The 24,058-nt window shown below is 32.0% G+C and overlaps 1 protein-coding gene across 1 annotated transcript; it reads left to right on the plus strand.

Moving 5' to 3' along the window:
• The first annotated feature begins 11,712 nt into the window (after positions 1-11,712).
• On the plus strand, positions 11,713-18,473 carry LOC147404572 (ras-related protein RABD1-like). Its single transcript, XM_086440610.1, has 8 exons — positions 11,713-11,929; positions 12,035-12,107; positions 12,224-12,271; positions 12,367-12,414; positions 13,518-13,589; positions 14,624-14,779; positions 16,781-16,884; positions 18,162-18,473. The coding sequence occupies exons 1-8, from the start codon at positions 11,916-11,918 to the stop codon at positions 18,250-18,252; spliced, it is 606 nt and encodes a 201-aa protein (XP_086296736.1). The 5' UTR covers positions 11,713-11,915; the 3' UTR covers positions 18,253-18,473.
• Positions 18,474-24,058: the final 5,585 nt, after the last annotated feature.

A 24,058-nucleotide genomic window follows, 5' to 3' on the forward strand; every position in this document is an offset into this window, starting at 1 on the left:
TAGGAATGTCGTGATAAAAAAATAAAAGCTACATAGAAAGTTTGAAAAGGTAAAATTGTATGTGGGTTAAGTAATTGAGATTTAAAATCACTACAAAGATTAAATTCAATGGACTTTGATATCAAATTTACCTCTTTTTGGATAGTGAATAAGATTATGAGACCATCCATTTTGGTTGTCTAGTTGGATTGATTGATTTAGATAGTCCTCAAGGTGCTATCCAAAGTGATTTCATAGAGTAGTCAGTCCGCCATTTAAGCCAAACTATCTGGTTGGTTTGTTTGAGTTTCCGAATTTACCCTCATTAAACAATGTCGTTTTATGGCCTTTGTTGAAGATTTTGAATTTACCCTTGCAAAACTAGGTTGTTTATCAAGATAGTCAAACGACCGAGTTTCATGTTTTTTTAAATAAAAAAGTATAAACACGTGACAAGACTTCTCTTATGAATCCAGCGAAACATGGAGTCATCTCCAACTCCAACCCATCAAAACATATCTCCAACTGTTCCAAAGGCCCAGTTGGTTAAGCAATTTTGTTGCGGATAAGTAATCTACTTGAGATTGCTTAGGAAATTTACTTTTTAAACCCCTATCTTAATTGATTATTCCTCAAGAAAATCCAATTAATGAAAATTTACTTTTTAAACCCCTGTCTTAATTGATTATTCCTCAAGAAAATCCAATTAATTTTCAATTTTTCCCGTGCATTAAGCTTTCCTTAAGGTATTTGATTATGTTAGGATTTTAGAAACATATATGTTAAATGCAACAAAGATCCAAACCTTGAGTCGTGTCATGTTTACCGATCTCCAAAGATAAGAAAATCCAAACACCCATCACGTCTAATAAAAAATAAATTATTTTTTAATAATTTTCTCTATAAAATAAGGTGGTTTAAAAGATCATTATCCACAAGGCCTTTTTTTTTTTTAATTGAAAAATACAAATACTCAATTGACTTGGGTGAGATCTACTAACTGAGCCGAGAGTTTCAAAATTTCTTCCAACTCATCTTGGTTGTCAAATGAGATGTGACCCAAGGTGATTTGTATTGACCATCTCACTTGTTCTTGAAAGATAACAAGATGATTCGGACTAGTCATCCCATTCTCTAATGAGATTTAAAACCATAGAAAGGAGAGAAAAATATAAATTTTAAAGAAGTCACTTACCACAAGAATCCAATGTCATGAATCCTAGAAAGAGTCAAGTAGACGTAGATCACATACCCATGGTTTTGTAATAGCAAAGGTATTTTTAACTTCTGTCGATATTTAGAATGCTCAACCTTAGATCAAATACTATTGACTTGGGCTCATGTTTTCAAATCTCGATTTGATGTCTCATGGACAAGATCGAGATATTTCAGACGAATCATCTTCTCTAAGATGATATAAACCATTTAATTCAATTTGCAATCATTTATTAAAATATTTTTACATATATCTATATAATAAAATCCAGCTGTGGGTTTCACTCAAGTATAACTTTTTTTAGGGGGGTGATAAATGTCTTCTCTAGCTACAATTTTGTGGATTCCATACTACTCAATTTATTACTTTCCTCTACATCCCCTCCGACTTTATTGTTTTTCTCTCCTACTCCACCCACTTTTTCAATAATATCCCTATTATTTTATTATATTTTCTCTTTTACCCTATATATTTTCAATAATACCCTTTTAACTTTTTTATCTTTCATCTTTTACCCTTCAACTCTAAAAAGGATTAACTCCAAAGATTTTTAATAATACTCTTCCATTTTTATTATTTTCCTCTTTTACCCTCGTAACCCCAAAGAGGGCAAAGATACAAACTCTAGTATAATTATAAATAAGGTAGCTAGATTATAAGATCATGAGTTACAAGATTATTTGAAATTTAAATCATAAAATATAATTAATTTAATAAAAGAATATGGAAGTATTATTTACTTTGGCTAAGATTATCAAAATATCGTCCGAATCATCTCATTTGTCTTGTGAGATGGTGTGAAGTTGACTTGGGTGAGTCATCGTGGTCTTGAATGAGATTGGGAGACCATGCTTGGACTGAAATTGAATTGAAAGAGAGGCTCCTTTCTTCCCTAAGTAAAAGTGGGATAAGCTTTTTTTATAAGCTTATACACACATGCCCATTCAATCAGAGTTTATGCTCGATGCTAAGTAGTGTCAATCATGTAATCCTAATTTGATTAACTCACCTCTCTTTGGAGATTATTACTTGTTAATTTTTGTTTTTTTTTGACATTTATTAAAAAAATTTAAAATTGTGTATTTAGTTTTCTAAATTATCTTCATTTATATTGATAAAAAATTAATATTCACAAAACTGGAGATTCATTGAGCGAACTGATTTTATTACAAAATCCAATTTGAACGTAATTGGATCACTAATTAGATTCTATTTTCAAAACGATATTTCCAAACCTTTACCAACTTAGCTAAGTTGAAAGTTGAAACCTTCCAGTTTGATCGATGTAATTGCTTATCTGGACAACGAAAAGTGTAGATCAATGTCCCGAAAAAAGAAATAAGAAGCTGCATAGGGAGTTTGAAAAGGTTAAATTGTACATGGCTTAAGTAATTGAGATCCAAAATAAAACCATCTATTTTGGTTGTCTAGTTAGATTTGTTGATCTAGATGGTCCTCGAGGTGCTAGCAAAAGTGATCTCATAGTTAGAAAAAAAAAATCAAAAAGGTATTTAGAAAATAATGGTATTTAAGCCGAACTGAGTTAGATTCAAGGTGGCTGATCCCAATACAAGTTCAAAATTTAACAATTAAAAAACAGTTAGAAAATAAAGGTATTTGGGTTTTTTCTAATTTATGACAGGGGTCTCCGAACTTACACTAGACTAGGGGGACCGGAAGAGTCAAAGGATATGGCTCACTCCCCAGGGCATGTGCAACACCCGCGCATCACATGCACTGAGTAAGTGAAGGTGTGCTGTCACGGGTGGTTTCGAGAAAATACTTCTCATACTGAGTATCGAACTCACAACCTATGGGCTCTTACTGCATTGGATCCAAAATTGCTATTGAGCCACCCCCTCGGGGTTGGAGTATTTAGGTTATTTGACCTAAAAGACATTCTTTTAATATTAAATTCTAGTAAGTGGCATGTGGAAACAAACATATTACAAGAATTAGAATTTATAAATGATTTAAATTTTTTATAATTATTTTTATCATTTAAAATATTATAAAAGAATTTTTTTTGTAATTTAAAATATCAATTATATATATAATTGATAATTAGTATTTTTTGGAGATAAAATACTAAACAAGATACTTTTGTAATTTTAGAAAGCTAAAAACCAAGTGGCTATAGGAGGCCATGGCATTTAAATTCTATTCTTTTTGACGAAAATGACTTTGTTAATTATGATATTAAATGTAAAAGTGGGGGTCTTTTGGTCTTTTAAATTTTAGTGTAAACAAGCACCCATTAGGCCTTATCTCATTCTAATAGTAAAGATTTTTTGACAGTTAGGGAGGAGTTTAGAATTTTTTTTTCAAAAATATCAGTGGTGTGGGTATTTTATTTTTGTTTTGAAATAGCATTAATTAGGGGCTGATTTGTTCTAATTGGATTTGGTTCATGTTTGCAAGGTGTAATGGTAGTTTACACACCGTTGATAATGTGAAATAGTTAAATATTAATGTATTCAAAATGAGAGAAAATGATTAATGAAACTACAAAGATGAGACCTCATCATAAATGGAAAAAAATATAACATCACTTTGATAATGATTGTGTGAATTATGTCTTCAGTTTGAATCAAAAGATCCCTTAAATATGATGTAAATGGATATTGTTACGTGTCGTTGATTAGAAATTTCTATATAACATAATAACGACAAGAAGGAAATTCAACATGAGAGAGAGAGAGGGGGTGGTGATGAATGGATGAGATAGATTTTAAGACATAGAATGGAGTAAGAGCAGGGGTGGAGTTAGTATGGAGACATTGAGGGTAATTGGTCCCATTCAACTTTTTTGAATATTTTAGATACCCTTGAATTTATGCTTAAGTTTGAGATAACCCTACATTTTGAACTATGGATATGCCCCGTTTAATCTTGTTGCCCCCACTCCCTCATCTCCCTCCAATTTTTGTCCCTTTCCCCCTCTAATGAACTATAAGTTTGCCCCCACTAAAAGAAATTATTGGTTCCACCCCTGAATAAAATGATCAAGACTAGGGGTATATATGGTTTGGATTGATTCGGATTTGTGACAAAATTGAAATCAAATTATTCTAATTACCCTATAGAATCGAACCAATCAATTCTCGATTCTCATATTTATTATTTTCAATAGTAAAATTAAAATAGTTAAAACTTAAAATTAAGTAAAATAAATATTAAACAAAGCATCAACATACTTATTATTTCAACAAAAACAAAACATCACGCATAACAGATTAGAAATGAAAATCATAAAAAAAAAAAAATTATAAAAAAATATTAGATCAAAGAAATTAAAAAATGGATTTGAGACTTTGAGTATTGTTTAAATATTTTTATCTTTTATCTTTTAAGATTATATTTTATTTTTAAATAAATAAATATAAAAATTTATTCAATTCTATTATACCCCTAATCCAAAATCAAATCAATTTAATCGATTTTTTTTTTTTACAATCTATACCCAAATCAAATTATGTTCAATACAAACTAATCTAATTCAAAAAAATTCAGATTAATTCGATTCTCAAATTTATCCAATCTAGTGTGCATTCTAATGAAGACCATATCTTAGGAAATGGAGATCTTGAGTTGGAATTCCCCTAATGGGACCATTCTGGTATTTTATCCGAAAAAATTACATGGTGTGGAAGAAAGATTGAAGCCTTTTTCTCTTTCATAAAAATGGGACTTAGCATTGGATTCTATATCTATGTTTGTCTTTTGTAGATTTTCTTCCAATTACCTTCCATGTGTTTTAAACCCAAGAAGCACGTATTCTTTGGTGCGGTCCCAAGTACTCAGGAGTAAAGGACAACTCTTGACATTAGCTAAAATACAAAACGTCACGTCACTAGCTTCGTTATTAAGTCCAGGCCTACCAACTCTATCATTACTAAAAATAAAAAAAAGTAAAGTTTTATTGTCGCACCATCTTTTTCTTATGATATTCAATAAAATAATAGAATTAAAATAGAGTTTTCTTGTAATATTCGGTGACTTTGTTCACCCGTTGAAGGGTGTAAAAGCGAAAAAATAAAAGTAACGTGAAAGGCAGGTGGCACCAATTTTAGCACGTCCCCCAAAGACACGCACGACATTAGTGGACTTACATCAAACCTAATCGGACTTTTAATGTTAAAAGGTAAAAAATAATAAATAATAAAATAAATTAAAAAAATTAAAAAAGTAAAAAAGATAAAATATAATAAAATTATAAGATAAAATATAGAAAAATAAAATATGTCCTACAAAATTATAATTTTATAGGAGGATTAAAAGCATAAAAATAAAAATAAAAAAATTAGAAAGATTTTATTAAAAAATTTGAGATTAAAAAGGTAAAAAATATAAAATAAATTAAAAAGAATAAAAGAGAAAATATAATAAAATTAGATAAGTAAAAATAAAGTTGATTGGGGTAAAGAGAAAAAATAATAAAGTGAATCTCACAGAGATTTGTGTCTCACAATTGTGTGTGTGGAGTAAACATTATTGAACTAGAGTTTGTCGATACCTGTGACACAAGCATTCTCTTTGGATTAGGAGATGGAAGGCAATAATGAGTATTATTGGAAAAAAGATTATTAAATGAAAGACCATCAATTTGAAAGGATCTTAACAAAAAAAGAAAATATAATAAAATTGAAAGGGTATCCTTAAAAAGAGGTAAAAGAGAAAATGCAATAAAGTTATAAATTATTCTTGAGATTTGTAGAGAGTTTTAATCTCAAATCCATTTTACATGGGGATAAAAGGGAATGGGGTTCAACATCGTGTTTTATTATATAAATAATAAATAATGTAAAAATTGTGGGATTAATATTTTTAATTTTCATTATGACAATCAATTCTTCACAATTAAAATCAAATTGAACTTTAAAAGAAGTGGAGAAAGAAAGAGGAAAAATTAGAGAAAGAAAAATCTATCAAAATCCTTAAAACCATGGTTGACAATTCCTCTTGTACTATTTCTCAATTTAGAGAAATAAAGCAAAAAGTAAAAGATTTTCTTGTTCATTTTCAAATCCAATCCAAATCCATCCATCTGAATCCAAAAAATGAAATTATATATAGAGTACACATTCTCTTCAACATCCTCTATTTTCTCAATCATCAATCCAGTATCAATGTTAATGAATCAAATGTTAATTAGAATTAATATTTAAGTTGTTGGGGAAGTGAGTCCATGTTTGGATTGACTTCTTCAAATACTTTTAGCTTCTACGGGGAATCATAAGCACTAACAGTATTGTTGGCATTCCAACATAAAAAATAAGCAAGTCTTGCGGGGAGCTATTTTTAGTACTTATTACTGGAACACAAATTAGGTATGAGGAATTGGGGAGGTTTGATGGATGTGAGAGAAAGTGAAAAGAAGTGATTATTAAGAATTTGACTTATATAACACACACACACACACATAATAAATTCTTAAGATTATATATATCATAAAAAGAGAAAATGAAGGGTAAAAGGAGAGTAGGTTTAGTCGATGGTACCCATTTAATTATTTTCATTTAAGTAATAGGCATTTGAATCAATTCGATTCCATTTGGCAAGTACTTGTGGTTACCAAAACTTGTTTTGTCGTTTCTCTTTATATTTGTAGATAGTCGAACACTTCCCTGGTTAATATATATTTCTTGAAGGTTCATTCGATTTCCATATAATCTATATATTGGAGCTTAGTTTACTATCTATTTTGGAAGTTTATTACTTGTAAAGAAAATAAATTTTAGTTTTTAAGAAAAATATTGACTCTTATTTTTATTAGAATAAATTATAATTATATTGATGCTTTTATAAATTAAGTATTGTGGTACTAAAAGAAATAAAGTTTTGTAATAATTCGTAAAAGCTATTTTTATCAAATTTCTCATATTTGCAATGGAAAAAATTGCGTATAAAGTGTATGTGAAATTAAAAGTTCTCATATTTCTCATTATTATCTTCTTCTTTTTTTCCTTATCAGAATATGAAGAACATGATAAAATATCTTGTAATGCTCCAGAATTTTTAATGTACATCTCAAGATAATTCATAGGTCAAATAAATAGAATTTGATCCTAACAAATCCGACTATACCCTTTGATCTATACCAAAAAATTAATCAAAATAGACTATAAAATCGCTAAAATCGAAGTTTGAGACATAGACTTATTAAACAAAAGGAAATAAATATGTTAATGACCTTTGCATCTTTGGGATTCTATAAATACTAAACTTAAGTAAATATGCAGAGTTTCAATTCTCTTACATTCTTTTCCTCTTTAAAAAGAAACTCTAGAGAAAACTTTACACTCTTTCACCTTCTATCTCGATTTCCACCCACCTAAAGGTCGCGTTAGGATTCGGCATAAAAGAGAGAAGTAATCGAATCGTCTTAGACTTCAAGGGGAATCAAAGAAGTAGTCTTCGAAAAAATTTTAGAGACAACCTTCGACCTAGTTTGATCCACAACGGATTTCGAGACTCCTAAAAAATAAATCTAAGGTAGGGAATTTCTGGAACTTATTAATAATTATAGTTTTTCGTGTATTGTAGTTTTCAATCTAAAAATATAATATAGTGTTAATATAGTGTTAAATATTTTTGCAAAAATCATTATCGATTATATTGTTTGAGGTTTTAAGGATAAATCAACGTCTTAAAAATTGTTTTTCTTATTGGTTAAAAGAAAATCGAAGCTTGGAATTTCGAAAAAATCACAACCACTAATAGCCACCGACTGATTTCTGGAAAAGGTTCTATCAGTGCCAACGACAAATCCATCGATGAAACTGACAACCACTAATAGCCACCGACTGATTTCATTGTTGCTATCGACATAAGTATTTTTCGATGATAAAATTATCTCTACTTTCAACTGTTTTTTATCATTTTCTTCAAATATAGTTTTAAAAGACGATTCTTGGCATTTAAACTTGTTTAAAACTTCAATTTTAACTCGTTCAAATCTTATAAAGGATTTTGATTGAAGTCTCGACATTTTGAAAACAAAGTGATTTGAATCATTAACGAGTATGAAGGATAACATTGTAAGTGTGAGGCCCTATTAAAGAAAGTGTGGACTCTCGTTGTATGTGTGTGTTGACGAGTGAATATCTAAGGTTAACTTTATTTTTGTTATCACAAGGCGATGTTGCATGTTTATTTAAATTATATTATTGTGAGTCGATGAGTACTGTTGTTTATTCTAGTGTTAATTTATATTTTGTTTTCAAAATGAAAAAGTATATATATAGCTATTTTGAGATTTTTTAAAGAGTGAATGCTTGAAGGGATAGTTTGTGATGTTATTTTTGGAGTAACATACTCTCCCATGATAAATAGTGGTAAACTCCTATGTAGTATGTGATACATAAGGGAGTAGCGTTACAATTGAGACCTAAGAGATTCCTCTCTATCTTTATCGGTGAACTATGTGATGTAACGATAGTTTGTAGAAGTGTATAGATGTTATTAGAGAATCATATGCTCACCTGATAAGCTTAGATGAAGATAGCTAGTTAATAATCATTAATAGTCTAGAGTAATCAAACATACTGAAACTTCATGAAAAGATTTGTATTTTATGGTCATAGTCAATGGCTAACTTGAATATGATAAATGGCCACCCAATTGTGGTAAGTACAACGGCCAGGCACAGAATCAAAAATTAATGATGAGGTTCCACGTCGGTGAAGTCTAGAATATATTCAAATCCTGACTAAGAGGTATCCAGTCATGATTCTCAACACTTTTAACGACACTACCACTGCTTCTACTTAATTTATTAAAAATATTTTATTTTATGTAAGTGGAAATTATCTTGTAAACTATTTAAATAATGTTATGTTTATGTTTCCAACATGATTATATCACTTTGATTTTATTTACATTGAAAATTACATGTATTTCAAATGTATTAAAATGATTTTCCCCCATGTTTAAGAGATTGTTAGTTTGAGATAGTGATTTACTTTCTAGGCAATTCCCCCATTACTTATTCTATCATTTCAAATATAAATCCTCCCCCCAATTGAGGAGTAGTTAAAGGAACCTCCAGTGGAGTACCAACTCGTAGGTCATATTGACAACTAGAGTCCACTTCCATTTGAGAATTGAAATTATTTTTATTAGTTTTATTTCAGTTCAGGTGTTAGGAATCTTCTGATTCATTTTTATTTGAGAATAGAGTTGATGTTTTTGTTAGTTTTAATAGTATTTTTTTTTTCATCTTCCTTGATGATTAAATGCAAAAAAGTTAAAAGAAATTCAAAAAAAAAAAAAAGGTAACTTGAGAAAAAATCCTAAAACATAATCTCCATTGATTCAACCTATCACAAAAATAAAAAAAGAGATGAATTTGAAGAAGAAGAAGAAGAAGAAGAAGATTGAGAGAGATAAAGAGGTAGATGGTGAAGAATAAGAGAATAGATAGAAAAGATGGGCGTTGAGAACGTATACGGTAGGCACGGTTATCATGACCCTTGTTTAAAGGGTAAATTATACTTTGGCCCTTTATAGTTTGACATAATTCCATTTGACCCCCTAACATTTTGATAATTGCACTTAACTCCCCTTTCACTGACGAGGTTAGAATTTAGATGTTATTTTACCCTATTTATTTTATGTTACTTTTTATTAGAAAAAACAAATTTTAAAACAATAATTAAAATGCCCTACCTAGGCATTCATTGAGCTCATTTTTTTTAGTCATATTTTTGTTATAAAAAAGAATAACATTTAAAAAAAGGTAAAATGATTTTTATAAAAGGAATTTAACCGTTAAGTTGATGACAATTTGATGGAAGGGGGTTAGTGAATCCCTTAGATAACAGTAAGGGAGGTAAGTGCTATAATCAAAACGTTAGGGTGTAAAAATGGAATTATGCCAAATTACAAAGGGTCAAAGTATAATTTACCTTTGTTTAAATGATAATTAGTAGCAAGGGTCGGGTTATTTGCACCATGTACTACTTGCACTCTAAATTTTAAAATACTCTTTGCATCCACATTTCTTTTCAATTATTCTTTGCACATACCAACCCAACAAACCTCATTCAATCCTCTTCTTCTTCTCTCTTTTTCTCTCTCACCCACACACTCATATTCTTCTTTTACAAAAATTTCAACAATCATTTTTTTTATAGAAGAAAAAATATATTAGAACTTATAAAGGCGGTTAAAAATGACAGTAGAAATTTCAAATCTTGATCTAGAGGATGTCAAAAAATCTTGATAATAAAAAATATAAAAAAAATCAAATGAAGTTTTATTCAATAATTAGTTATAAAAATATTTAACAATATCAAATCTATCTGAAAGAACTTGATACATTTCAATAGTACTTGGATAAATAAATTTCTATCGAAAAAAAAGAAGTTAAGGGCCCGTGTGGATACAGGAGCCAAAAGTACTTAGAACATAAGTACTTTTTTAAGTACTGTCTGGAGTAAGTGGATAACTGTTGTGTGTTAGGATGCAGGTTCTGAAAAGTACTGTTAGAAGTACTTTTGATAGAGTTTTGTGTTTGGAAACTATTTTGAATTCTGTTTAAATGATCAAAAAGCCCTTATAAGTATCAGTTACTATTATTAACATTATAACTCAACAAATTATTCTTCAAAAGAAATAAAAGTTATTGTTTTTATCCAGAAAAACTAATATAAACACCCAACAATTATAAATAAATAGAAAATATTGTGAGCAAATATATACAACCACTAAAAATATGAAGAAGCTTTCACCACATCAATGGATAGTAAATTTGTGTGTAATTGTTCACATCAATTTTCCAATAAGAAAATTTCAACCATAGTTGGAATGCTCATGGATAAATCATTGAGTAAGCAATTGGGGGAGTTAGAAATTCAAATTCAAATGCTATACTAAAAGACTACCACCACATCAATGGATAATAATAAAATATTATTTAATTGCATTTTTGAGGGTATGCTTGTAATTTTCAAAATTTATGATGGACATACTTGTCCCAAATGCTATACCAAAAAGCTATCACCACATCAATGGATAGTAATATAGTATTACTGTAATTGCATTTTTAAGGGTATGCTTGTAATTTTCAAAATTTATGAGGGGTATACTTGTCTCAAATGTTACACCAAAAGGCTACCACCATATCAATGGATAGTAATATAATATTATTTCAATTGCTTTTTTGAGGGTAGATTTGTAATTTTTGAAATTTATGAGGAGCATACTTGTCCTAATCTCGTCATTTTGATAATATTTTGTGGCTCCGCGCAAGAGTAGTTTAGAGAAGTAGCACCATCGGTACTCCGTGAAAAAGCACTAAAATGACTCCACAGTAAAGTAGTTCTTTCTAGGAGTAATTTATCCAAACACCTTTAAAGTGCTTCTAACTCCCCGCAAAAGTCAGAAGTACTTAGAAAAGTCAATCCACACAGGCCCTAACTTTTCAAGAGTGAATGTGAATTTTTTTTATTTATTAGGATCAATTTGATCATTTCACTTATTTTTTCGTAATTGTTTTCATGCAAGGAAAAACGTGGGTGCAAGTGCAACTAGTCGCTCGCTAGTTAACTTGTAAAGGTGGTGGGAAAGGGAGAGAGGCAGAGGGCTTTGGCGTTTTGACCGGTAAAAGAGACCTGCTTCTTTTCTTCCCTTCAAAGTTCAAACTCCCCTCTCCAAACCCTAAAAGAAGAGCAAAAGTGTCCTCAAAACTCATCAGCTTTCATCGAAATTTCCCAATATGAGCAACGAATAGTAAGATTCGATCTTTATATCTCAATCTCCCATTTTTACTGGTTTTTAAGCTATTTTGTGCAATTTAATCTACAGTTTTTTTATTTTTTTTATTTTTTAAATCAGCGATTATCTGTTCAAACTTCTGTTAATTGGAGACTCCTCTGTTGGTAAATCATGCCTTCTTCTCAGATTCGCTGTAAGTTATGGTCTGATTTTGTATTCGAAAAAAAGGGGAAAATAGTACTAATAGTTTCGGTTTCACATTTCGAGTTGAATTCTTAGGGTTAATCATTTTTATTCAAAATTTTTCAGGATGATTCTTATGTTGATAGCTACATTAGCACGATAGGAGTCGATTTCGTGAGTTTCTCTTTGTTCTTTCAATTTTATTTTAAATTTAGTATTATTAGTTCATGACATTTACATTTGTAACAAAAAATTGAATTTTTCCCCAGAAAATTAGGACTGTGGAGCTGGACGGCAAGACCATCAAGCTTCAGATTGTGAGTTGTAATTAACTAATGAAGCTTCTCTTATTAGATTAAATGAAAAGACCTAGTTGCCCTCCTCTTTAAAATGAGCATTGATCCTTATAGCATAGAACAGAACCACTGTTACCAAGTCGGCAAATTATACTGGTAATATTGTTACTAATTTGGAATTTATCTATTATACAGATTATTTTTTGTATTATTGAAAAAATATTTTTAACATAAAAAAATAAAGTTTCAATATTTTTTTCCCTCATTTGTGTCATTACTGAAATTATGATCAACAGAACCGGATTGTACTTGAATTTTCTCTGTTCCATGTTTTTACTCTATGCCGAAGTGCCAACTATGACCATAACAATGGTGAATGTTGCATTTGGTGGATTTGATGTTTCATTAGAAAGGGTGCCCCAATAATCTCTTGTGTGTTATTTTTCTAGTGGAAATTGGTTTTGAGGGAAGTTGTTAAGTGCAAAGATTTATTGTTTTAAATGCAGATAGAAACCAAAACAGACATAAAGTACTAATCCGAAAAATGAAATCAGTACTGGTGCAACCAATGAGATGATGTATTTTTTCTCGAAAGAGATTGGCTGGCTCTCCTTAGAATCCCTGAATGGTTTCGGTGTTCATGTTACATTTTAAATTTTTTGCACCTATATGATATCACGAAAGACACGTATGATCGAGTGTATGTTAGTAATGATCCAGGAAGAAAAAAGAAGAAGAAAACATGGCATTTGTAGCTACTTTATGCTTGGGTTGTCTTAGATTGTTTCCCTTCAGATATGATATTTGAAAGACTTGGGGAATCAATGTAACCCTTCCAAGCCATCATAACCTTTCCTACTGGTGTCCGTTTTTTTTTTTTTTTTTTCGCTTAGAAGAGTTTTGGGCACCAATGTAGTATCACCGAGCCATCCAACCTTCAGTTTTATTTCCCCTTGCTTGGAAAAGCCTCAGGTTGTTTCTCTCATGCCTTTTTTTAGTGGAGAAAATTTGCAGACGGAAGCTGTGTTATGTCATATTCTGAGGAGAGAAGCATAATGTTGCCTTTTCTATGAGTATACTTAATGATGCTTTCATGGAATCTATGATGTTTTTGTTCCCTTTAGTGGGACACTGCAGGACAAGAACGATTTAGGACTATAACCAGCAGTTACTACCGAGGGGCACATGGAATCATTGTAAGAAATTCTTTCATCTAATTTCTTGAACAGAAACAAAAATTTCTTTCATTCAATTGTACATTTTTTTTTTGCTAAGGGCTTATTGCTCTGTGCATATTTCTGATTATATGAAACCAAAGTTTTCATTGTTGGTTTACAGATATCCAAGCATAAATGCTTCTGATATTTTATTAAACACATCGACATTGCAGCCAATTTTACTTGTCATACATACTGTATTTCTGAATAGTTCTTTTATCTGTTCGAGACCCTTGAAATTTTCTTTTCCCATACCAATGAATCTAATTTAATTCTTTAAAGATTATGGGTGCCGTTTCTTGTTTATTTTTTTTTGTTGTGGGACGTTTATCACAGATTGATTCATTTTCCTAAAAACATTTCCCTGCACATTGCTATTTTTTTTGTTGTCTTCGCTAGTATTATATTGGCGCAGCTGGTGGCTGTCTCACAAGTGTCTTATTTGAAAATATTCTTGCAATATTCTACATAATTTATCAAATGATAAAACCCGTAGAAATTTTCTTTGGAGAGTTTGTGTTATAAATTTTCTCAAAACTAGTTATATATCTCACGTAAAACTAAGCTATTCCAATATTTCCTAAGATTTTCATTGAATAGTAAAACTAGGAGACAAATCTCATTGGAATTTGAGGATTACTTTCTCTCTTGTAGTCTTATATCACAAATAAAAACTGCTTTTGTCTCTAGAGAAAAATCTTGTTTGAGGTTCATGAGCTTGATGGTTTGTCAGATATGTATTTCATGCTTACTTTTTAGGATTTACTGCTAAGATCCAAATGGAAACAAAAGGTGTTTGTCATCATTTTTATGGTTTTTCTTATAAAAAGGGATCTTAAGAATTAGTTTTTCAATTGATAAGACGAAACTATGATAGGTTCGTGTGAAGGCAATCTTATGGCATTTTCTGAAACATATTCACACTGGTGTTTTTGTACTAAGAAATTGGGAAAAATGCATTTCAGTTTTTTTGACTTCCCAATATTACAATTGATATTCTGAGATTTCAACAGATTGTCTACGATGTTACTGAGATGGAAAGCTTCAACAATGTCAAGCAGTGGTTGAATGAGATTGACAGATATGCAAATGATAGCGTATGCAAGCTTCTTGTTGGAAATAAATGTGATTTGGTTGAGAACAAGGTTGTGGACACACAAACTGCCAAGGTAATTCGCGTTCAGTTTTAATGAGTCCAAGTTCAGTTGATTACACTTTGGCTGTACTGATCTGGGAATTATTAGAGAAAAATACTAGTTTATCCATTCCTTGCTAAAATTAGACAAATTTTAAACTAGTAAAAACAATATATTTTGTTTGACAAGTCATTATGCACTGTTAGGTAATAGGTATAAAGGCAAGAACTCAAGGCTGCAAATGTTTGAAGAAAAGTAAGATGATGCATGGGTTAGTTGAAATGGGAAAAGCAAATCACATGATGCAGCTAGAAGAGTGGTGTAATGAAGAATCAAAACTTTGGCCACTATCGTAGCCAAATAATGGAAAATCTAGGAAAACCCTTGTATAGGGTGAAGTGCAAGCACTCCCAAGAGTTCACCAAGAAACAAAACAAAACCTTACAGGCAAATCTATTTCAATAATAGTAAATATCATTTATAATGCTCACACAACATTTACGCGATAAAACCTTAAACCTTTTTTAAGAGTTTAAGTAGAAAATATTGAGCATCCACCTTAACTAATGTAAATGTTTTTTCTAACAATTAAGAAAATCTATTAAATGGCATCCAATCATTACACCAAAACTTCTAACATAGTTTAGGCCCATAACACTTAACAGTCTTAATAAAGTTGTGAAGTAGCTACTATAAGTCTTAGAAAGATCTTTTTGATGCGCTTAATGGTTTCTCAATTGGATATCCTAGTAAGAGTAATGCCTTTTGAAAGGTACCTATCTCGAATCCTAGCAAGATTAAAGAAGTGGACTCTTCTCTATGCATCTATTTATTGTGGTTTAAGATGACTTGATCTTTAACATTTGAACATTTGATGTACAAGGCCTATTAGTTTGGCTCCATCACTAGCCCTTTTTTGCCCTATGTGACAATGACATGACACGTCTAGTATCTGTAGAGGTTCTCGCCCATTTATTCACACATATCCCTGTCAACATGACCTGACAGGTACAACAGTGCCACTCTTTATTTGAATAGTTATGCACTGAAAGAATGACTTTAAGAGAGAGTTGGTGGTTTCCAATTTATTTAGTTATAAGCAATTATAGTTCTTTGATATTTTAATACTTATGTTTATTTAGTAATTGGATAGAAATGTTTCCTTTCTCTTTTTTCTCCAACATTTTTTTTTCTTTCTAGAAAAAAATCGGAGGTAAGCATAGTTCAATATAATCATGATACATGTGTACGTGTATGCCAATTGGGCTTCTTGAAGGTGATGTGTTGTCAATGTCACTGCTGAAGAAATTTCACAGTGGGGGGACTGAGCAACAAAATAACGTGACATAGTTAGCCCAGGCCTGAATCCATTCCTAATCATATCTTGGTACTCAAAAAAGCAAACTTGCATGCTATTGTAATGAGGACTCTCTCTACCAATACAGTCTTTGGCTCATCATTCAAGTAATGAAATTTCACACGGGGCACGTTGACATCGGGATATCCAATCCGTCATTGGAACCCAACTAAGGCATGGGGTAGGGTATTTGCCTATGCAAGTGACCCAGTGCATGCATACATGACCCTTATACCAAGCCCTGTTAGCCAGTGGACCAACCATGCTAATCCCTCACCTAGGAACTATCCCATGTCATGTTCTATTAACATAAGGACGTTTTTTGATCAAGGTCACCCTCATAGGATCCACTACTTATAGTCCAGAATAACAAGGCCATTCACTGTTTTTGGGATATAGATTAGGTGGTAGTACGAGGACTAACCTACGTTATCATTTCGAAAATATTATATATAGTTAGAAAGCTGGCTTTCGAGAACTGATGAACTCTGGAATCATTTTATTTTTTAAGACATTAAGAGTCTACATTGATTGATTATACCAATCAAACAGCTTTTGATATTCAAAAACTTGGAAAAAAAATTCAACAGATCTGAAGGCTCATACCAAATTTTATTGTATGTCCAACCAATATTATTTACTTTATCTAATGATTTCACTTGTAAAATGAACTGCAGGCATTTGCTGATGAGCTTGGAATCCCATTTCTCGAGACTAGTGCCAAAGACTCAATAAATGTGGAGCAAGCTTTCTTAACCATGGCTGCGGAGATTAAGAAAAGGTAAAATCACAACTCATGATCTTTCACTTTAACTACAACTGTAGATTGGATTCTTGATCTTTTGGAGGAACCCCATCAGTACCAGAATTTATTGTTTTGTTCAATGGTTACTACCTTGAAGTGGTTGTTATCTGTGATGGTTATTGCTTACTGCCTTCAGTTATTTGTTCTCATCATATTTCAAAATCTTTCAAGCTAATACATTGTATGATGATAAACATTTTTAGAAAGCTCAGCGGCAAAATCTTTGATGGTTGCTGTCCAGTGCCTAAAATCCAAAGTATGGAGAAATCTAATAGAATACTTGTAGTTTTGAACACATGGCACACATCTAATGGACTTGTGTCTATCATTAAATGGGTCTCACCTGGATTTATGCCAGAAATAACCAATAGGATGGTCGTCGTTAGTTCTATGTTATATGTTTTGGTTGTCATGTGAAGAATGTGATGGATATGGTCTCAATCATCACACTGGGTTGAATTTTGGCATTAAAGATATGTTCACAGCAGATATACTGTTAGCATTACTAGTGGGATGCAGTTCTTTCCCAGAATATTTGGATTCCTTACTCCCATTTTTTTTTTCCAAGTAGGGCACCCTGTACTGCAACATTTTTTTTTTTGATAAGTATATATTCATTCATGAGCAGAAACGATACAATGAATACAAACAAGGCGGTTGAGATGACTGACTCAGGAGCTCCTTATAATCCATCAAAGCTTCCCACTTAGAAACAAAGTCTTCATAGAAGGCCCTCTTAAAGTCAGGGTATAACTTGCACCAAAAAAATAAAATCCCCAAAATGTGCAAGGTAATCTTATGAAAGTTTGAGGTCACCCCTCTAAAAATTCTCCTGTTCCTTTCCAACCAAATTCCCCCACAAATGGCAAAAGGAAGAAACCTCCACAAAATGTTCTATCTCCTCAAGAAACAGGGCAAATCCCTACTCTGAAAGAGGTAGAAAGTCGTATTAGGAAGAACCCAAGAGATCCTGAACTGCAACATTTAGGAAGTAATGTCGACCTTATTACATGATTTTTTCTCTCTCTAGGCAAGCAAGGTTAGTGGTCAGCAATAGAGGGTGAAGGCTGTTTTTTCAACCCAGGTCATGGTATCAACAATCGCAAACCTTTACCAACTTAGCTAAGTTGGCGCCTTCAACCTTATTACCTGAATCAGACTCCTTCACCATTATTCTTTTTTATTTCTTCTTTATTCCCCACCATATGTCACAAATTAATTTCCATTATCATTGTTTTTTCCATTTTCTACAGAATGGGAAACCAGCCCAGCTCTGACAGCAAAGGCACTACTGTTCAAATGAAGGGGCAACCAATTCAGGAGAAAAGCAATTGTTGTGGTTAAGCCATTCCTGTATTTTCTTCTGTTATACAATGGTAAGCTTAGTTGAATGGTAAATATGTGATAATCTTGTTGTTTTCTTTTTATGGATTTGGCATAACTTGTTGAACCCACATTCTGTCTACCTTAACCTTTCTCCCTCTAGGAATGCTAAATTTGACAATGGAACCTCTTAAGTGAATCATATATATATGGATCGTGATGGTATATTTTAGAATGTTAAATTCTTCTATGTTTAAAGTGGAAATGGTGCTTAGTTCAATAAATTTGATCACACAAGGGTGTTGACCTAACGGATGTGAACTAGTACAAACTTGGGTATGGTATTTTAGTTCCCGGTTCTTTTAACCATTTTTCTCTCAACAACAGAAGGACGAACTACCCGAGTGTTTGCTCTTTTACCCATTTCAAGGGGAAAAATGGTGAATAAAATATTTGTTGACAACCAAATTCAGGCTTGGTTTGATGATTGGGGGTGTCAACACTTTGACTAGCCTTATTAGATGCCTCTTGGCACCCCAATTTCTCCTTGGGATGAGGACCTTCAAGTTTGGATGAGAAGTCGAGATATAATATTGTTTTTCTTAGTTAATTCTTTTTATTATACTTTCTCCACTTGCCCATTGTATTGTCTTCTCGATTCCATCATCTGGGATACAAAAATTCTTTAAAAATATGGCTTGTTTTTCAATTTCCCCCTAAATTGGCTGCCTGCTGGGGGGACTAGCTTCGACTGTCAGTCATTTTGATTTTGCAAGCTGAATCTGTTGACCACCTCATTTTTCATTGTAGTTTCCAAAGCATCGTTTGACGTCGCTTTCTGTTTTGTTGATATTCTGGATTTCTTCCATTTCTGTTTTTGATCTTTTTCTTCATAATTGGTATTAGTGGTGTCAACGGGTCAGTGTCATATAAAATCTTGGTTATGGTTCTTATCGATTTAAGTTTTGGGTATGAGATCCTTTGAAACACAATGGACTTAACAAATACACGAAACCCATAGGGTACCCATTAAGATAATAATGTATTTCTTTTTTAAATGAGACAAAAAAATGAGTATCCTTTGAAATAGATAATTATTTATAGATGAAACAATTTAACATGAAATCCTCCATTTAAGTTAAGACAAATAATGAAATCTTCAAGCAGATCAAACTTGTGAATAAAATTGTAGAAATTATGTTATAGACCATTTATTTGTTGTTGAAATTATTTAAAAATGTGTAAAATGAATGTCCCTTCACATAGAGAAGAAGTAAATAAGTTTTTAAGAACTTACTCGTCTTCATATTTCAACTTAATTCAAGTACATTTACTTCAAGATAAAATTTCTTTGTTATTAATTAAATTATTAATTTTATTATAAATAAAAAACATTTACTAATCGGGTACCCAATGGGTTCTTGAAGCAGACCCAATTCTTATCAGGTCCTTAAGATAGTTATCCAAAATCGGGACCCAAAAATGATTGTGTCCATAATGACAGACTCAAAATCGACTACTCGGTTTTGGTTTTGTATGCGTTGGGTAATTGGTTACACCCGTTGACACTCTTAGTTGGTATTTCATGTCAAACCTTACGTAGAGCATTTGTTGGAGGTGATCCTACTATTCATGTAATTGTATTAGGACCTTTGATTGGGAAAGAAAGTTTTTTTTTTTGAAAAAAAAATTAATTAAAGGAAATGAGTAGTTATAAGCATCCTATGCTTTATTTTATTCTGATGTAAGATTTTGGAAGAATTTTTGCAGATGGGAGCTTAGTACTAGCCTTTCTATTGCTTTAAATTTTTTTTTTGGAAAATTACTTAATAGAATGCCCCCTCCCCCCGCCCTCATGCCCGAATATTCCACCACAGGCTGGAGCTCAGGAACCCACACCTTCATTTGGTGGTGCTTCTGAGCTTATGGCTGCGGCTCAGCCGTTCCTTAGGAACAGTGCGCTTATCATTTAGGGGGGATTGGGGAGCAGCTGCAGGCTCCTGATCTGCTGGGGGCACTTCCACTGGTGGTGGAGCCAGCAAAACGAGTGGAATCAGACGTACATAAGGTTTTACTTAAATTGAACGTCGGTACAGAGGACCTTAATTGAGATTTTCAGCTATTTGTAACAGTAAAAAAAACAATGACCAAGCACGATGGTCTCGTATGACGAATCTTAATTGAGGTTTTCAATGATGAATGCCATGGCACCAATAATTTTCAATGATAATTGAACAATTACCAAAAATATCTTATGGTAAGGCAGAGTGTTTGTTCTCCAATTTTTTTTTTCAAACGGACTCCCTTCCTTAAACCTTCAATGAGAGACTAAAAAAAAATGACTTATGCGAGATGAATTCTTCCTTATCCCATGTTGGAATTTAAAGCAAAATTCCAGATTATCAAATAAATTAATTCGAAGAAAATAACAAAATGTTCATCTTAGTGGATTTTGCAAAATAATGCACTGATACCTGGAAGTCTGTTTTAGGTAAAAATATTGTCGTAAAAATCCAGAGGTTCAAGATGATGGATATTTGGAGTTTTTTTTTTTTTTTTGTCTTTCTTTCAAGAAATTGAAAATGAGGATATTTTGGTTATTTCCTTACTACTCTTGTAGATGATGGTTGTCAAAGGGGGCAAGTACTGCCACTGCCCATCTGATTTAATATATTTTGTAAAACTATGTCAAGTTTTATCTTTGAGATGAGATTAATCTTATTTGGTCTTTCTTATTTCTTTAATTATTTTTACTATAAATTATAAAATAATTTCTACAAATAGCAAGGTTTAATAACAAAGAGGATTTCTATTGTCACACCAACTCTTTTTTATAGCATCCCATTTCTTCATATCTAACTAATGATGCTTTCTGATTTTGGTCTGCTTGTAAGAAAAATTAGTTAACCTTCTTGAAACTTTTATCATGACATGCCCATACTTAAATCTCTTTTGGAATTCAACAGCCAATCTGTTATCTCTTTCTATTGAGCAAACCAAAATCGAAGAAACATTGCTGTTTTCTAGCAAAAGTTGGTGTGGAAATATAAGTCCTGACTTCCTAGAATTTTTTTTTTTTTTTGGTTCTCATCTCTTTCTTCCTATCTATCATTTTGGATTGGACAGTAACACACACAACAAACACAGTTCACATGAAGATTTAAACTAGAAAAACTCATGAAAAACAGTACCATATGTTCAAGAGAGGCATTCATCCTAATTGGGAATTATTTGATTGTCTTTCTCTAACAAAGAAGTATAATCCTTATCTTCGTAGAACAGTTGATAGACCCAAGAGGCGATGGTTTATATGTGGTGGGCTGTCAATGGTTTGAGTCCTCAAGAACTGCAAAAATCCAATCTAAATTATCATAATTGATCAACTATTTCTTCCATTTTCTTCAAGAAGAATGAGTTTTGACCCACTTTTACAAAGATACAATTATTTCATTAAAATAAAAATTGTAAGGATATCCAAAAACAACCACAAATTCAGAGCAAACAATTTGTCCTCAACAAATCCTACTTTTTATGGAGAGGGAGAGAAAGTAGGAGAGGTGACAAAACTCTATAGCCTTCATTACAAATCTAAGCGCTAATGATCGATATCACTTGGGGAATATATCCCCAAGCATTAAAATGATTCTTACCAACCAACTGTCAAAGAACAATACTTGGGACATAAAAAAATAATCTTAACAACCATATGTGAAAAAAGTATATTAGGTTATTAGTGGCAATATATTTTTTTTCCTTTTAAAGCGATGGCCTGTCCACGATATGCCTCAATAATCAAAGCACTTTGCAATTGCAGTTGCAAGTCGATGGCAGAAACTTGTTTGCATTTGTCAACTGAAACAAAAAACGCTTTGGCTTTATATAATGGTTCAATTTTGACAAACAGAGATGAAAGATGTACATTAGGCTATTTGTGGGAATTTTTTTTTTCTTTCTTTCAAAGCGATGGCCTGTCAATGCTGCAATTACAAATTGATGGCAAAAACTTGTTTGCATTCATCAACTGAAACTAAAAAGCTTTGGCTTTAATCATGGTTTGAATTTGAATTTGCTCTCAAACCCTGTTTACACACAAGTTTTTTGGCGAGGTAGATTAATATTTCACAGCATTTTGGGATCTGTTAAACCCTTATTTCAGTTCAATTTCTGTGGAAGATTAACCTTGTAGTTTGGTTATTCTTGGGAATGATAAAACCATAGTTTTAGACCAATTTTAACTGTTAAACTCTCATTTTCTAGATTGATTTTTGAAATCTTTAGAAGATATTACATGCAAGTTTTGGAGGATTCACCAATTATTAATACTTACGTACTTTAGCCAGACAAAGACTTTGTGGGCTCGGCTAAGCGAATCATTTCCCTTGATTCAATTATGTCCAAAGTCAAGTTTTCTGTTATTGAGAGTTCAGAACACATCTGAATCAATGTATGTGTAAATGGTTTTCCAAGACAAAGGAGGTTGAAATAAGTCGGATATAGGTTTTTAAAGATTCTTAAAATTAAGGCCTTAGATTGATAATTCAGAAGACATCTGAATCTGTAGTGAGTGAGTAAATGGTTTTTGACCACGGAGATAGAAATAAGTAGATTATTAGGTTCTGAAAATTAGTTGAACAGATCTAAGTTATGAAGTTGCCGAAAGATTTGATTTGGCAGCATTGAGAGGTGGAGAGATTACGGCCTATAAAAGAAGTTTTTATAGAAATTAACTGAAAGATAGAAAAGGAACGGAGACCCATTCTGCACTGCAGTGTGGCATCAGCTAGGATTAGGGCAAGCTATGTCGCATAAGAGGGGTGCAAGTGACATGGCTACGAAGTATCAGATTTGGCAAACCTTAAAAAAATAAGATTCCTGGATTAGGCATTAAATTAATTTAAATCAAATTTGTTTCTATATACGAATGAGGATAAAAATGGATTATGTGATGGGAAATCTTACGATGTCTACGATAAACGCTAGTCAATATCTTGCAATCACTAAGGGAAAAAAAACGTATCACATACATATCCATGGCATGGTTCAAATTTTTGTGACATTTCGAAATGTTTTGGCAGAATATTCCATCAAAACATTATGGTTTCGGCCTAAAGTAGCGCAAAAATTGACCCCCAAACATTCAATGTTTTGTATTGTCTTGGAATGCTTTGATAAAAGATTATTTCGTTTTTTCTTGAAACGAAAACTTTGCATCAAAATGAGATTTTAAACCTTGATCCATGGGGTGTAGGAATCTAACACACCCTTTAGGATGGGCTACCCAATATAGCCAACAACCCATCCAAAGTAGCAGTTGTAGCAGGACAGCATTATTCAAAGATTAGGATTGACAATCTTTTTGGATCAGATCTCATAGATTGAAACCCAAATATGTCCCTTGTATGTTAAATGGAAATCTTATGATCCTACAGAATAACCACCAAATGGTTTCAGATATGGTCCTGCAACAGTCACACCTTTTCTTATCAAAAGCTAGTAATCGAGGGATTGTATTGCTACACCAACTTTTACTTATAACACCCCAATCATTAAATTTAATAAAAATCTCTGATGCGAGGTTATCCAGTCTTCTGTTTTACTTACAGTACCACTCTTTTCACATTTTCTTCTTCTCCTAAGAGGCCAAGGAGGAAGAAAAACCAGCAGCCACCACCGTTCATCTAACAACATCCTAAGTGCACCACCATTCTTTCCCCCTAATATCTAATTTTGTTTTAATTTTCTTTACTTCTTTTGCATAAATTTCTCTTTTTCGGTTTTTTCTTTATAGGATTATAATCATCCCCAAGTTTGTAAATAACATTGTAAT

Source organism: Akebia trifoliata, chromosome 4 (genome assembly GCF_017979445.1).
Source record: "Akebia trifoliata isolate Shusen 1 chromosome 4, ASM1797944v1, whole genome shotgun sequence".
In the NCBI taxonomy this organism is placed as follows: Eukaryota; Viridiplantae; Streptophyta; class Magnoliopsida; order Ranunculales; family Lardizabalaceae; genus Akebia; species Akebia trifoliata.

Coding starts and splice junctions, on each gene's coding strand:
- LOC147404572 (XM_086440610.1), top strand. Junction 12,108..12,223: donor GCCTTCTTCTCAGATTCGCT/GTAAGTTATGGT, acceptor AAAATTTTTCAG/GATGATTCTTATGTTGATAG. Junction 16,885..18,161: donor GCTGCGGAGATTAAGAAAAG/GTAAAATCACAA, acceptor CATTTTCTACAG/AATGGGAAACCAGCCCAGCT.